Below are 14,251 nucleotides of genomic sequence, written 5' to 3' on the forward strand. Positions count from 1 at the left end.
TGAGAAATTAACGGAAACAAAAAAGAAAGAAAAAGAAACGCCCAACCTTGCAAATGATAAAGAAGAAGATGAAGAATTCCTGCATCCGTACAGATCTGCACCAGAAGTTAATGGGCTTTATTCTGGGCTGATACCAGTCCTCCCTCCAAGTTTCGTGGAAATCCAATCAGTACATTTTGTGTAATCCTGCCTACAAACCAACAAAGAGACATAAGTAAAGATATATCATTCTTAAAAAGTTTGACATTTCGACATTTTCAACATTTTTTTGCTTTCTGTTGGATTGTTACATTGAAAACAACACCTGTTTCCTGTATCTGTCTATTGAAAATAAAGCCAAAGCCAGGAGAAGATTAGCTTAGCTTAGCACGAAGACTGGGAATAACGGGGAAACCGCTAGCCTGGATTTGTCCAAAGAAAACAAAATAGTTTCTTTGACGCTCAAAAGCCATCGATGTTGTCAGTTTAGGACAAATTCACCTGGGATTCTGCAAACGTCAATCAACATCAACAAAAGCAAAACATACATTTTGTTATAGTTTTTACTATGAACAATATATTTTTAGTTTTTGTCATCGTATTGTTTTCATCATGGAAAAATAGGGTCGTTAACAAACATTTTCCATCACAGCTAACAATAATGAAATTATCACTTGGTTAGGATAAGAAAAATATCATGTTTTGGCTTAAAATACCAAAACATGACTGGAAATATCCTGAGGTGTCCCTACAGACAGCCGTTAAACTGACAAGACCCATCGTCTAATTAATCTGAATTATCCTTTAATAATTATGTTGTGAATACTGACTACTATCACTGTTCTCACCTGCTTTCCAGACTCATTTGACATTTAGCACACACGCCTGCACACTGACACAGATATTGTATTTTTTTTCTTTTTTTCTTTTATTTGATGACTCGCTCGATGGTCGTGTAAGTTTAACGAGGTTGGGGGGGAAAAAAAGAAAGAAATATAAAAGCTGAAGGTGAAATGATGAAAAAAAGAGTAAGAGCTCAGGCCGCTAAGTGATGAGAGAGACAAGATGTGCGTAAGATTTAATTTCAAGGCAGCAATTTCCCACTCGGCGAGGACTGTGTGGGCACATGTGCATGACTAAATGTACGGTGAATCAGAGGGAGTCTGAGTGAGGGAGTTTGTCTCTGCTTCATCACAGAAGTGCTGCGAGTACTCACATGTCAAAGGAGTGCTGCACAAATTGGATTTTTACTCCGAGCAGAGAAATGCGTAGGACTTTTGTTATAATGACTAGATGTTTCCTCAGCGTAGTGCATGTTATTATTTCATCTTTAAAGGAGCAATTTGTCAGATATGGCCAGAGTTAAGTTTAAAACGTGTGTGAAGAAAAAAACAGTGTTGATGTCTTTTAGTCTGCTAGCCTTGTTGTTTCAGCCGATAGATATGCAAGTTTGTGATTCAGAAGAACAAAATAACCCCTAAAACATGAAGATATTATATATTTTTACATGTATTTGCCTTTTAAACAGAAAAAAAACAGCCATACACTGTCTGAATTCTCGCTTTTACCGATCTAAAACGAACTTAATTCCATCATTCACTCATTCAAAAAACAGATTTAACTTAAATGAAATAAACCTCACCAACTGCGTCATAGTTAGCTTTGCTTAGCTTAGCTTCATGCCTGACTGAACTACTTGCTAACGGCAGCTAATCACTACAGACAGGTTGATATTGAGATCGACACCTCTATCATATTTGTATTATGAATCCAGAGCCAGGAGATGATTAGCCTAGCTTAGCACAAAGGCTGTTAACGAGGGGAAACAGCTAGCCTGGCTAACTCTCACTAATTAACAGGTGTTGCCTTGTTAGTCATAAAAACTAGAATTTGCCACTTTACATGTGATACATGCTAGCTGTCTCCAGTCTTTGTGCTAAGCTAAGCTAACTAGCCTCTAAACTATAGCTTCATCAGTGCAACAAAGGCCTCTGAACTCCTCCAACCAGCTAGCCCCGACATATCCTGTCTCATAAAACTACTTTTTACCACAAGAGTCTAATAAGTAAACAAAATAATCTTACATGCACCGCTCTCATGTCTGAACATTACCTTCCAGGTGATTTGGTGTCCCGGGCCATGCACCACCTCCAGCCGCTGCACATCAAGAACCCCAGCAATGGGACCCCGGTCCACCAGAAGGCCACCAACACCACGGTGCACTGGGAGCCCGAGGCCCTCTACACCCTGTGTTACTTCATGCACTGCCCACAGATGGAGTGGGAGAACCCCAACGTCGAGCCGTCCAAAGTCACCTTACAGACTGAGAGGTGAGCCCGGGACATGATGCCGATCTTACGCTGGTTGTTCAGCTAAAAACTGTGGTGTTATGACGTCTTCTTTCTGTCGGCTGTGTGCGCAGTAAGGTAAAGTTTTTATGCTGTTAGTAATTTTGTGGCTCATTTGGATTATTTCGTTCCCTTCAGCCACATTTCTCTCCACATAACGGCTCTCTAGTTTTCCACCAATTAAATCACCAGCGTTTTATTGCAGATATTTCTCACCTCAGCTCATAAATAATCTAATTGGCTCAATGGTTGAAAACTCAGGAGGTAGAGGCAAGAAGCCGTGTCCTAATTCAGTCGTTGGAGCCTCCAAAGGACACATCACCTGTACGGAGGGTGCTACGTCACCGATACTTTCAGGGTTTTTCCACTGACTCAAAGTGTAGTCGATAATGTGTACGTTTATCAACAGAACGTTACCTTCTATCAGCCGGAACGGTTCAAATACAAGTAGTAAATAGACTGTGATGCCTAACACTGGAAGTCAGTGACAGCTGAGGGTGCTGAGAGGTCAGTCAGTGTAATTACATCACAGTAAATAGTAGGCAACAAATTCATGTTTTTGTATTAATCGGAAAGGCCATGATAAATTAAATCTAGTCGTTAGTAACAGCAGTTTGAAAAGGTTTTTGACTACAGCAGATGACAAAGGAGAAGGACGGTGAAGCGAGAAAGAAATTCCCCAGACTCCCTTTTAAAATCGCTCAATTTAGTGAGTTGTTGTGTCGGGAGGAACTCCATAAACTTTGTAAAATGCTGCCTAAGCAAATTCTTTATCATTTGGGCCTTCTTGTAAATTCGGCATACAGTATGTTCTCCATTAACTTGTTTTTTCCAGTCATTCCAGCGATGGAGGTGTGGGTCTGCATGTAGAGCAGGGAAGTGAGATCCGATCACACGATAATGCTGAAGACAAACAGCCTCGTTGTTTTATAATAATGCGGCACGGTGAGGATGCAGATGTCCAGCCTGCAGCAAAGTTCATACACTGGACTGATAAACCAGAGAACCGTTTATATCATGTGGACACTGTTCATATTCTCACGCTGTCTTTAACTGCTGCATCACACTGTTTCTTCTTATCCGTTAATGGTTTTTATAATGCCTCGTTTTACTCTTTACTTCCTGCATCCAGTGACTCTACCAGTTGTCAAGGATGAGAATTGAAATTCTACGTCCAGGGCTTTGAAAATGAGGAATAAAAAAGCAGCAGTTGGTAAATGAGGCCTTGGCGAACACTTATGACATATTAGGTCTTGATATTCTGACTCAAAGAGCAAAAAGAAAAGGAGACTTTTCTCCAAGAACTCCTTCTTCTTCCTTCCTTTGCCCGTCGATGCTGTCAATAAGATAACTTGCGCGCTATGACATGCGCTCCGCTTGTCGAGCTTTAAATCGAGCTGTAAGACAGTTTCTATCTCGGAGAAATGTTTGCATAGGTTAGAATCCAATCTCCCAAAAACATCCGTCAGCCACATTTCTGGCACTCTGCAGGAGCACTTCATTCAGCAGGCACAAACTCCAACAGCCCCTCCGTCTTATTGGCCAGACACATCCATCCTTTCAACCATATTGCCTCTGTCAGTTAGCGGCACCGCCGAGCTCGAATAATTCCATCTGTTATTAAGGTTGGGACAGACATTTCCTACTTTCTTGCGCAAGTTTTTCAGCCCCACAAGCGGTCCTGGAAGATGCTGCGTGGGCTGGTCGTCGCTGACACTTCCCTGGGCGTCAGGCAGATTGATGGGAACCAGAGGGACTTCACTCGGATGGACGGATGGACAGATATTCCAACATCTTTTCCTCCACTGTGAGGAGATAAAAACTCCATCCTGACCACCCTGGGGAGCGTAAGGGAATGTCAGGCGGAGTGACATGTCAGCAGGCTCCCGGGTCCCCGGAGAGGAAAATTCTCTATTTAGCATTCAGCTGAAAGGTTGGAGTCGAGTAGAAAAAAGGGCCCGGGTAACACAGTGGGAGGAAAAAAGGGGAGGTGGAATATGATTTAATGAGATAAAATAATCTTTTAGGGGTTGATTTGTACGGCTTCAGATAAGGCCTTCCTGAGGTAAAAAAAAAAAAAAGGGAATTGAATGGAAATAAAAGGCTGGAATGACTTTTAGATCTGAGCTCGGAGAATGATAATTGGTTTATTGCTCCACATTTTGAAGTTTATAAGAAAGATGATAGGTAGATTACAGTTAAAGATATATTCAGTGCGTTGGCGACGGCGTTTTACTCCCGTGAAGGATTTTCTTTCTTTTGCTCTGGCAGCTCTGGGTGTTGGTTGTCGCCACAGGCCTGCTGTCGGCATCGATGGATGGCGTTACCCTCTGTGTTTTCATTCCAGACCGGGCCTCCCTCTTTCTCAAAACCAGAATGGTGTATATGTCTTTCGGGAAGCAGCCATCAGCGAGAGAGCGAGCAGCTCTGAGAGAAAAGGGGAGGGAGGTTATAATTGTCACATTAGTCAGCCGGCTGCTAAACAGCACCTTGCTTGCTTTTTATTCTAAAAACTCCCGCCGGGGTTCAGATTCCTGGCAGACTGTAGGTGTAAAGACAAGCATGGCTCTGATGTGGGCTGAGGAAAAGAAGAAACTGATACAAACGCAAATGCAGACAAGTCAAACACGGCGTGTCAATATCTAAAAGCTGCCGCCTTGATTAAACATGTGCTTACAGCAAATTTACAGAAGGAGCAGGCAGCTGTGTACACGGTAAACACACAGTCCCAAATGGTTCCTCCCGGCCGGACCCAGTTCTGTTTGACATCATTTTTTTTAAGGAAGTGATGGTTGCCAGAGGGTCACGAGGGAGAAAAGCTCTACAGGGACCTTCGCTGATGGATTCGTAACATGATTTAACTGACTAATAGAATTAAGCCTCTTTAATGTAGTGTTTTAAGGTTTTCTAATGTGCATCTGAGACTGCTGCGGGGGTTTAAAAGCCTTAAAGGACTTTCATTATCATCTCGACTCAGATCCACTGAGTCAGAATTACCTCTGACTCTGTCATAATTAATGCTTTTTTTTGTAGGATACGAAGATTTTGTTGTCAGGACAGAGTTCATAAAAGGGGCAAAGTCATATTTGCAGAGTGTAATAAATGAAAGACATGTCTTTTTAATATGTGATTAATGGGAACCTTGTGAAAAGAGGTTTCTGAAGTGTGGCTGTCCAACAATGAGCTGCTTGAAGGGCCCGGCGCTGCACAAAGAACATAAGCCATCGTCCACGTCGGTTCTGTTGGTCATTAGCTCGCTAACGTACAGAAGAGGAACATTATTAATGAGCCTGAGAGGATGAGGCTCACTGCCAGATGATGGCACACAAGGTTTTTTTATTTTCGTGATACAGAACATCCTTATTGTGAACAAATTAGATAAGAGCACAGGTCCACCAGATGTTCACTACTTAAATCACACGGTAAACACAGATGTGGCTCGCTGAGGGCGCTTAGACCGACTGCTAGCATCGACCGAGGTATACAAGAAGTATGGAGAGGTTAGTTTGTCGTCCTAGAACCAGTGAAATCTGAGATCAGTTTGCATTTTTGTACATCCGGTCAATGATTTTCTAAAATATACTTTCGGTTAAAGGTCTGAAATAAGGTCTGTCACTGCCACAGGCTAAACGTTTTGTTCCACAACATGAAATACATCAGTAAATGTCCCACAATTTGATCATAATGCTCTCTCATGTCTTATAAATGTGGGTGCTAACATGTAGATCTATCAGTATATAGAAAACATGTATAGTAAGTGTGTAGTGAGAAACTTATTGGTGGGGACGTTTAAGTCATGCAGCCGCAGTGGAGCCTGTTTATCGCCTAATATTGGCTCTATACCTCCAGAGATTTGATTTAAGGTGACGAACTGACAGCTGGTCAGATGGTCAGATGTCCAGCTGGTGCTGGAAATGTGCTGATGTATTGATTAGCTACTTGGCTAACGAGCTTAACGAGGTTGGACTGATGGTAGATAGAAGAGTGCTGTTCAGATTTTAAAGTTTTTTTAGGCGAATCTGTGAGTTATTTCAGGCGTTTTCCTGGAAACTTCCTTTAAAAAAAAAACACACAAATTTTAGTACATTTTTATATTATTATGTGGAGCAACTCAGTAGGTTCACAAGTGACATAATGAAAGTGGTTTTTTTTAATGTAAAACCCAGCAGCTCGTCCTGCGTGCGAGCCGATGTAAAGGGGTTAAACTTCTGATGAATGACTGACCTGAATTCTGCTGCTGTTGCACTGTGAGGAGGGAGGGAGAAAGATGAATAGCCGACAGATGAACATCTGTGTGTATGTGTGTGTTTGTGGGAGAAAGATGAGGTGATTTACAGGTTGGGTGATTAGAGATCACACACACACACACACACACACACACACACACATTCGTGAACACACACACACACACACACGAGTCTTGGGAAGAAAATGATGAAATATGAACATGTCAGCCAGGCAGGACCCATTACTGATTTTGATTAAAGGAGGTAATAACAGCTTTTGGGGAGGTTGCAGCGTCTAGATCTCTTTCTGCTCCGGCCTGATCTGAGTTGTAAATTATGGATATTGATTTGGCGTAGCTGCCTTTTTTTTTTCAGTTTATCTGTGGGGGCATCTTTAATTACAAAGTTTGTGGCTATCAGCGTTTGGACCGCGGTCTTCATTAAGTGATTTTACTTGAAAAGTCAGAAAGGCGTACGAGGCGTTATGAATCCCGGCAGCCCAGGATGCAACGCGGTGATAATATCAGTTAATCATGACTCTGTATCTCGGTATGAACTGTTAAACTCTGTGTTTCTACATATGTAAATGTAAACATGTCTTTGTTCCTGTTTTTTTGCGTATAATACACATATAGTAAACTTTTATCCTGCAAGTTAAAGCTCCAACAACCTGCTGTAGATTGTAAGTGCTTCAGAGACCAAACTAGTCTTTGTTATCAGGATTGTCTCGGGTAGTTTTGATTGATCGAAGTGAACAAAACCACCAACCGTTATCAAATTCTGATGAAAATGTTGCTAAATCCTGACTCGGGTTATTTCCCAAAAGAGCCTCCCGCAGCGTCAAACAAGCGAGAGAAGCTCAGGAAAAAAAACTGGAATCTTTCATGTGAAATAACCCAAAATGTTCAAATTGTGGTAGAAAGTGTGCGTTGATGATGGATCCCATCAAAAAGCATTGAAATGTGTGTTTCAGGGGTCTTGTACTCCTACATTTGCTTGCGTAAAATGACATTTTGTGCGTCCTTTCTTGAACCTTTGTTTCCCCCTGCAGGCCGTTCCTGGTGCTGCCTCCGCTGATGGAGTGGATCCGGGTGGCGGTCGCCCACACCGAGCATCGGCGAAGCTTCTCCGTGGACAGCGACGACGTGAGGCAGGCCGCCCGGCTGCTGCTTCCCGGCGTGGACTGCGAACCGCGACAAATAAAGTGAGGACGCGATAACAGATTCTTACTGCTCACCATGGCAGAGATAATCTGTCCGGTTTAGTTAAACCTCAGCGAGCGAAGAAGAGCCGCTGATAAAAGTCTTTCTCACATCTCAAGGTGTTCAATCATCATGAACCTTCATCCAGAACTCAGCAACCATCCAGGCTGAATAAAAGGTCCGGTCATGTACATGCGCTCCAACCTTGTAAGAGTGTTTACTCACAGATCCAACTAATGATAATGTGCTTGTTATAAACCCGGTAAAAGGGCTCTTTAAATGTTCTTTCTGCCTTGCGTGTGGTTGAAGTGGATCTCTGACGTAGTCATGAATCATCAGTAAATTGCCACTTCCTGACGCTCAGTCTCTTTATCAGCACAACAGCAGAACCTTTTGTAATCGCTCTGTCTCGGTTGAGACGCTCCAACATGTTCGGTACAAGTGACTAACGACACGTCGACACACTTGCTTAATTCAGGTGTTATTATTAAAGTTAATAACTGTGCTATTCTGGTTGTGTAGCTCAGAGAGTTGGGAAATGATGACGCATGCGATGCTTTAATCATCCTGACGCCGTGGTTCTGGTCAGCAGAAGGTCAGTAATGTTCTGAACTATATTTGAGCCGTGCGAGCAGCTTTAGGGATGATGTGGTCTGGAGTAGATGAGATGAAGTGGACCGGGGCAACAAAATAAACATCGAATGGATCCAGAAGTTCCAAAATTGATTTAATAAGACATCATTTACAACCTTTTCTCTTGATCTCTTGGAGGAGAGCGGAAGCATAAGTTAGCATCCTGAAAAGCACTTTTTGTCGAACTTTAATGTCTCAGTTAAAAGTTTGGAAGCGACTTAATGAAGTGTGTTTGTCGCGCTTTATATGGACAGCAGTAACTAATCTGCTGGCTTTGTGACTCGAGGATAAATCCTCTCTCTGTGAGTTTCCCACTCTCTCTCTCTCTCTCTCTCCGTCTTCTTCTTCCTCTTCCTCGATCACCCCAGCAGTCACGTAACCATGCGCCGTGTTCGTCACACCGCGGCTGACGCTGATCTTGTGTTGGTGTCAGTGGGTTAAGGCTCTTATCGCATTTCAAAATACTCGCAGAGAAATAATAAACGAGTCGCTGAGAGGTGTGAGTTGCCAATTATCATCTCCTTACACATGTGGGATATAATTGTCACGTATACCGGACGAACATCGAGAAAAAAAGTTCCTACGTGACCTGGTGGAAGCGTCTGCTGTGACAGCTGCTCGCGGCTCGGATTAAGAGGCTTTACAGGAGACGCGAATGAGTAATAATGAGTCAGAGCGACAGTCTTACCTGGAGAAAAGCTACTTTAGGAAATGAAGGATCTAGAGCGGCAGAAGCTGATGAATGAAAACATTAGTGAATTGATGCAAACTGCTCGATACTTGAAATAAACTTGAGTAGAAGTTGCGAACAGCCGAGTCATTTTTGTGTTTCCCCCCCTCAGACGTGCACCCAGGGATCTCAAAAAATCAATTTCTGAGATAAGCTGCCTCCTAATCGCAGTAATGGATCTGCTGTTTTCCCATCTGCAGGGCGGAGGATTGTTTCTGTGCCACCAGGAAGCTGGACGCCGCCTCCACGGAGGCCAAGTTCCTGCAGGATCTCGGCTTCAGGATGCTGAACTGCGGCCGGACCGACCTGGTCAAGCAGGCCGTGAACCTGCTCGGGCCCGATGGCATCAACAGCATGAGCGAACAGGTCCGGCACTTAACACCCACTCCTGTAATCGCATCGCACACCTACACAGGAAGAGCTGAACACAGTGAATTTTCTAACAAGTGATACCTGCCAATGCTTCCCGGTTCACACTCGCGCCGGGCTCAGGCTGCTCTGATGAGTCACGCAGGACGCTGAATTCTCACAACACGATGCAACTTTTCAAAATTCACATAATTTACATGAGACTGTTGGTTTCTTTGAGTCTTCATGCGAGTAGAAGTGAAAAACTGAAATACCACCGTGTAGAAATACAAGTTAAAAAACCATGCATCAAAATTCACTTTGTGCAGAATAATGTATTATTATTAGAATATCATTAGAATAAAGATATGAATATTGATGCGTTAATGTGTTTATGAAGCCTATGAAGGTTTTACATAGTGGCTCGTTTCCCCTCGGGGATCAATAAAGTTTCATCTTAATCTACAATAATACGTTTTCATTAAGTTGTTGATAATATTTGGTCTAATGTACTAAATCGGCAAAGAGACAAGTAAGTTCTGTTGTAGGAGGAGACAGATAAAGTAGCAGAAAATGGAAATTCTCAAATAAAATATAGATATCTAAAAGAGCAATGCTCGAGTTAGATAGATAGATAGATAGATAGATAGATAGATAGATAGATAGATAGATAGATAGATAGATAGATAGATAGATAGATAGATAGATAGATGCATGATGCTGAAATGTAAAGCCCAGTTTCCAATATTTCGGACACTCATCAGTTTTTGTTAGTAACATCTTATCAGTTGTCAGCAGCATTGCAGGATTAACGGGTGCTGATGTTGCACAGATGTTATTTTTGCCTCGTGAGCTGATGTGGGCGAGCCGGTCCAACAGGCTGAACGCTGGAGATCGTCTCAAAACGTGCAGAACTTTCTCGTATTTTACAGACTCGGTTTTCACCTTCAGACCACAAACTCCCTTTTCTAACGTGGGGGTTCAAACACAAATTGGGCTGTACGACATGATTCATTCAGGTGTAGTGAAAACACGTTTTGCTATGTATGGTATTAATACTATTGGATCTAAGAGCCTGTTTAAAGTTTAGCTCTGTTATAGATTCCTGCTGTTAATCCAACAAAGAAAAAGTAGAGTCGAATAATCAATTGTTCCATTTGTGGCTGATACTGCAGCACTTTTGCTGAACCGGCCTCTGATGGGTTTGGTTTGATCAGCGGGTCGATATCTCAGCCTCACCGCATCAAAGAGTCGCTGCCATTTGGGATTTTCCTACCTTCCCCCAGTCGATGGAAATACTGGTTCTTCCCGGCGCTGCTAAGTGGAAGCTAATTGTGCAATCAGATATTCCGACGTCAGAACGCCGCGCTTGGTTAAGTTCAATTACGAAACTCTTGGCAGGTTTCTACACAGATACTCTAAAAACCAATAGATGTGTAGGATTCACTTTTGGACTGAGCTTCTTCTTCTGGTAAACATAAAGGTTTTACGCTCTTGCCAGGTTGATTTATCCCACATTCAGTCAGATTATTTGACTGGAACCGACCAGAGTTCATTCTCAGTATTTTCGGGTCCTTATGAGCGAAGAACAGACACTTTTCTTCCACATAAATAAAAAGCAGAGGCCTCCTTTTTTTTTTCTTTATTCACTTGTAAAACCAGTTAAATGGTGCAAGGGACCAGAAAGCGTTAACAGAGCGATAAAATAAAAGCCGTGGCCTGTCATCTCGACCGAGACACATTTGATCTCGTCTCGATGATCATCTATCGCCCCTCATCCGTCTGCTGATTAAGTAGATCGCTGTCCAGGAAATATTTAAGGATGAATCACCACACAGGGATATCAGTCTTCAACATAAAGTGCCTCGATGGGTTATGAGGCAGTCGTTAAAGGCCTTTGTCGAGCGTAATGGCCCGAATCAGACATATGACTGAAGTCTGTTTTTATGGAGGCTCGTCCAAAATGCTCTTTGTCTCGGTCCGGATCCGTCTGACGAGCAGGGAGAACTTGCAATAAAGTTCTCTTGTTATTTTCTCCCTCCCATACTTTGCAGCTTCGCCCTGCAGCTCGGAAGCATAATGTGCGTGGGCGTGTCGGGGCTCAGGGGAGCGCTCGGTGCATACGGTGGCATGTGGAGGTATAAAATGTTACGTCGAGAGTTTCACAGCCCACTTCTGCTGTCACTGCCGGTCGAGAATACGGTTATTTTGAGGCGGTCGCGATCGTGTCTGGAAAGTGAGAGCCTGCAAGCAGCTGACGGAAAGCGCTTCTGATTGATGAGGGGGAAACAGGTCGTATGTAATACTGAGGATATTTTAGTGCCATCTTAAGGGGATGTTAAGTAGATGTGGCACCTCAGAGGTTTATTATAACATCACAGGAAGGAGGACTGTCTGTAGGTTTCCTATGGAACAAACGAGGACAGCTGCTGGTGAGCTCGTTATAGAAGAAGGGCTGACGGCACCAAAAATCCACATTTCTCGCTGTATAATTTGGAGAAATCACCTAAATATTTTGATTGCCATAAATAAAGGGACACTAATTCACCTAAAGTTCTCAGATCCCTCGGTTTGAAGCGTTCCTCTGAATGTCACCCCGTGGATGAAGGGCTGTGTTGGGATTGGATTCCCTGTAAATCACAGTTTTATTGCACTACTGGCCTGCGACTCCGTGCTGCTGAAAAGCTGCTGAATAAAGGGCTTTTTTTTTTTTTTTTTCAAAATAAGAAGTACATCAGGTACCAGAGCTGATTCATTGGCAGTGGCCTCGGTTTGACTCCGGGCCCCTCGGCAGCGTGTTGGCCCTTCTCTTTCTCACCTCTCACAATCTCCAGCTGCTCCATCTGATTGCAAAACGCCCCGAAAGGTTGCCCCTAAAAAGAGGGTCGTCACCTTTTCCCTCTGTAGAAAAAGTACATCAGGCGCGGCGATGATTAATCCAGCCTGAACCTTCCTCCCACAGGGAATGACCCCTCTCATGTACGCCTGCGTCCGCGGCGACGAGGCCATGGTCCAGATGCTGCTGGACGCCGGAGCCGACATCAACAGCGAGGTCAGTGCTCACGAGACGCCGTCAAAGTCTTTAGCGGTGTCACGTTTATTCCACTTTTTTTTTTTTTTTTTTTTACGTCTGTTGTCCTGAAATGTTCATTTACATTTTGTTGTGTGTTTGAAAAAAACCCACTTTGTGTTGCTCTTTCCCCTCCCCCCCCTTCCTCTGTCTTCATCGTCCCACCTGCTGCTGTCGGCATGCCCTCTGTTCTCCTGGCAGCTTATTACATGAAGTGCACCGAAACGTAACGAGCGAGGAATTCTTTATTTGAACAGTAAAAAAAAAACAATGCTAGTTTGTCTCTTCTCTGTTACAGAATAATAACTCATTGATAGTCTGTCAGCGCAGGCAGCTACTTCATCACATTTTACACCATAGACGTTCAGCAGCAGTTTGCTTTAAAGCGCATTAATAATTCAGCACTGTTGTACAAGTGTGTGCACTTAGTGTAACTATCCCCAGACTGTAAGTATGAACTTCACTGCACTTACCAAATAACAGTGAAGTCTTGTTGTTATGAATCCCGATTTTGTCTCTGCAGTGTGTCTTGTGTGTGTGTGTGTGTGTGTGTGTTTGTGTGTGTGCAGCTGCTTTTAATGTTAATATCTCCTCCACCACACTGACCTCATTGTTGACTGTTGTGATTGCTCCGTGGGTTTAGTGCTTGTTCTTAGTGCAGGTGTGTTGACTCTGAAGCAATAAAGTGGCGTTCAATTTGATCGTGTTTGAAATGTTTAAAGGGATCACTGCCCCTAAATTACAACACACACACACACACACACACACAGCAGATGTGTGTGTACATTTTCCAGATCTGGCTGGTTTTCTTGCAAGACCTGCACTACTCAGCCTCTGATTGGCTGCTTTCGTTGGCTGTGTTCGCCACGCTTGACTCAGAGTAGCGTGCTGATGATGATACGACAGTTTATGGGCTGTAGTTTCCCCAGTAAACACATCGACCTCTTCAGCCTCTTTTCTGTCGTACGGAAGCCTCAAACACGAGCCAATCAGAGGCAGAGTAGAGTAGGTCTTGCAAAACAAATCTGTAGGATCCATAATAACGCCGTGCAGATCTCATCAATACGTTGGAGGTAAATAGAAATGTGTTTGTTCTCCTCAGCCACTCTTTCCAAAACGATTGCTCCCATTTTGGCGGTCAGGACTCCAAACAGTGTCCACATGTTTATCTGCGGGGTCAAAGAAAAGAGCATCTCTGTCAAAATATGTTTGTCGTGTCGTACTTCCCTATGACATAAACGCTACTTTTACCTCTCCGGAGCTCTAAAAATCTTTCAACACAAACAGCCCGAGAAGCCAAAAATCCCTCTTTGGTTGAACTTGTTCAAAACGTCCACTGGATTTATACTTAAAGTCGCCCTCCAGCCAAAACCGTGTTTCTCTTCTTGTTGCTACAGTTGGAGCAGTTGGAACAGTTAAAAGGTTGTTTTCACTTTCTTCTCTCTGCTCGCTGAGAATCTGGAGGTTTGTTTCACAACGCAGAAATAAAACTAAAGACAGCTGGTCCAGTGTGATCCTCCATGAGTCTCCACCATGATCCCACACTGATCTGATAAGAAGTTATTTACAGCCTTCATGCATGTTATAGTACCTTACTTTAGATTTTGGCATTAAAAAATGGGGAAAAAAACATCGTCTTTTCAAATCCATTTGGATTTTGGGGCTTTTGGAGACGTGTATTAAGTCCAAATTGAGCCTCTTTATGTTTTTTTAGC

General features: G+C 43.2%; 1 protein-coding gene and 1 long non-coding RNA gene across 7 annotated transcripts in view; both read left to right on the forward strand.

Moving 5' to 3' along the window:
* The window catches only part of LOC119032215, a 1,052,400-nt gene that overhangs the window by 215,505 nt on the left and 822,644 nt on the right, over positions 1-14,251 (forward strand). The gene's annotated exons all lie outside the window — the stretch shown is intronic.
* Positions 1-14,251, forward strand: part of LOC119032171 (ankyrin repeat and BTB/POZ domain-containing protein BTBD11-A) — a 180,088-nt gene that overhangs the window by 145,691 nt on the left and 20,146 nt on the right. For all 3 annotated transcript variants that reach the window (XM_037121058.1, XM_037121057.1, XM_037121060.1), the window contains exons 3-6: positions 2,099-2,309; positions 7,605-7,757; positions 9,319-9,484; positions 12,429-12,518. In XM_037121058.1, coding sequence (XP_036976953.1) covers positions 2,099-2,309; positions 7,605-7,757; positions 9,319-9,484; positions 12,429-12,518 — 620 coding nt within the window. The remainder of the gene's footprint in view (positions 1-2,098; positions 2,310-7,604; positions 7,758-9,318; positions 9,485-12,428; positions 12,519-14,251) is intronic.

Source organism: Acanthopagrus latus, chromosome 14, assembly GCF_904848185.1.
Source record: "Acanthopagrus latus isolate v.2019 chromosome 14, fAcaLat1.1, whole genome shotgun sequence".
In the NCBI taxonomy this organism is placed as follows: Eukaryota; Metazoa; Chordata; class Actinopteri; order Spariformes; family Sparidae; genus Acanthopagrus; species Acanthopagrus latus.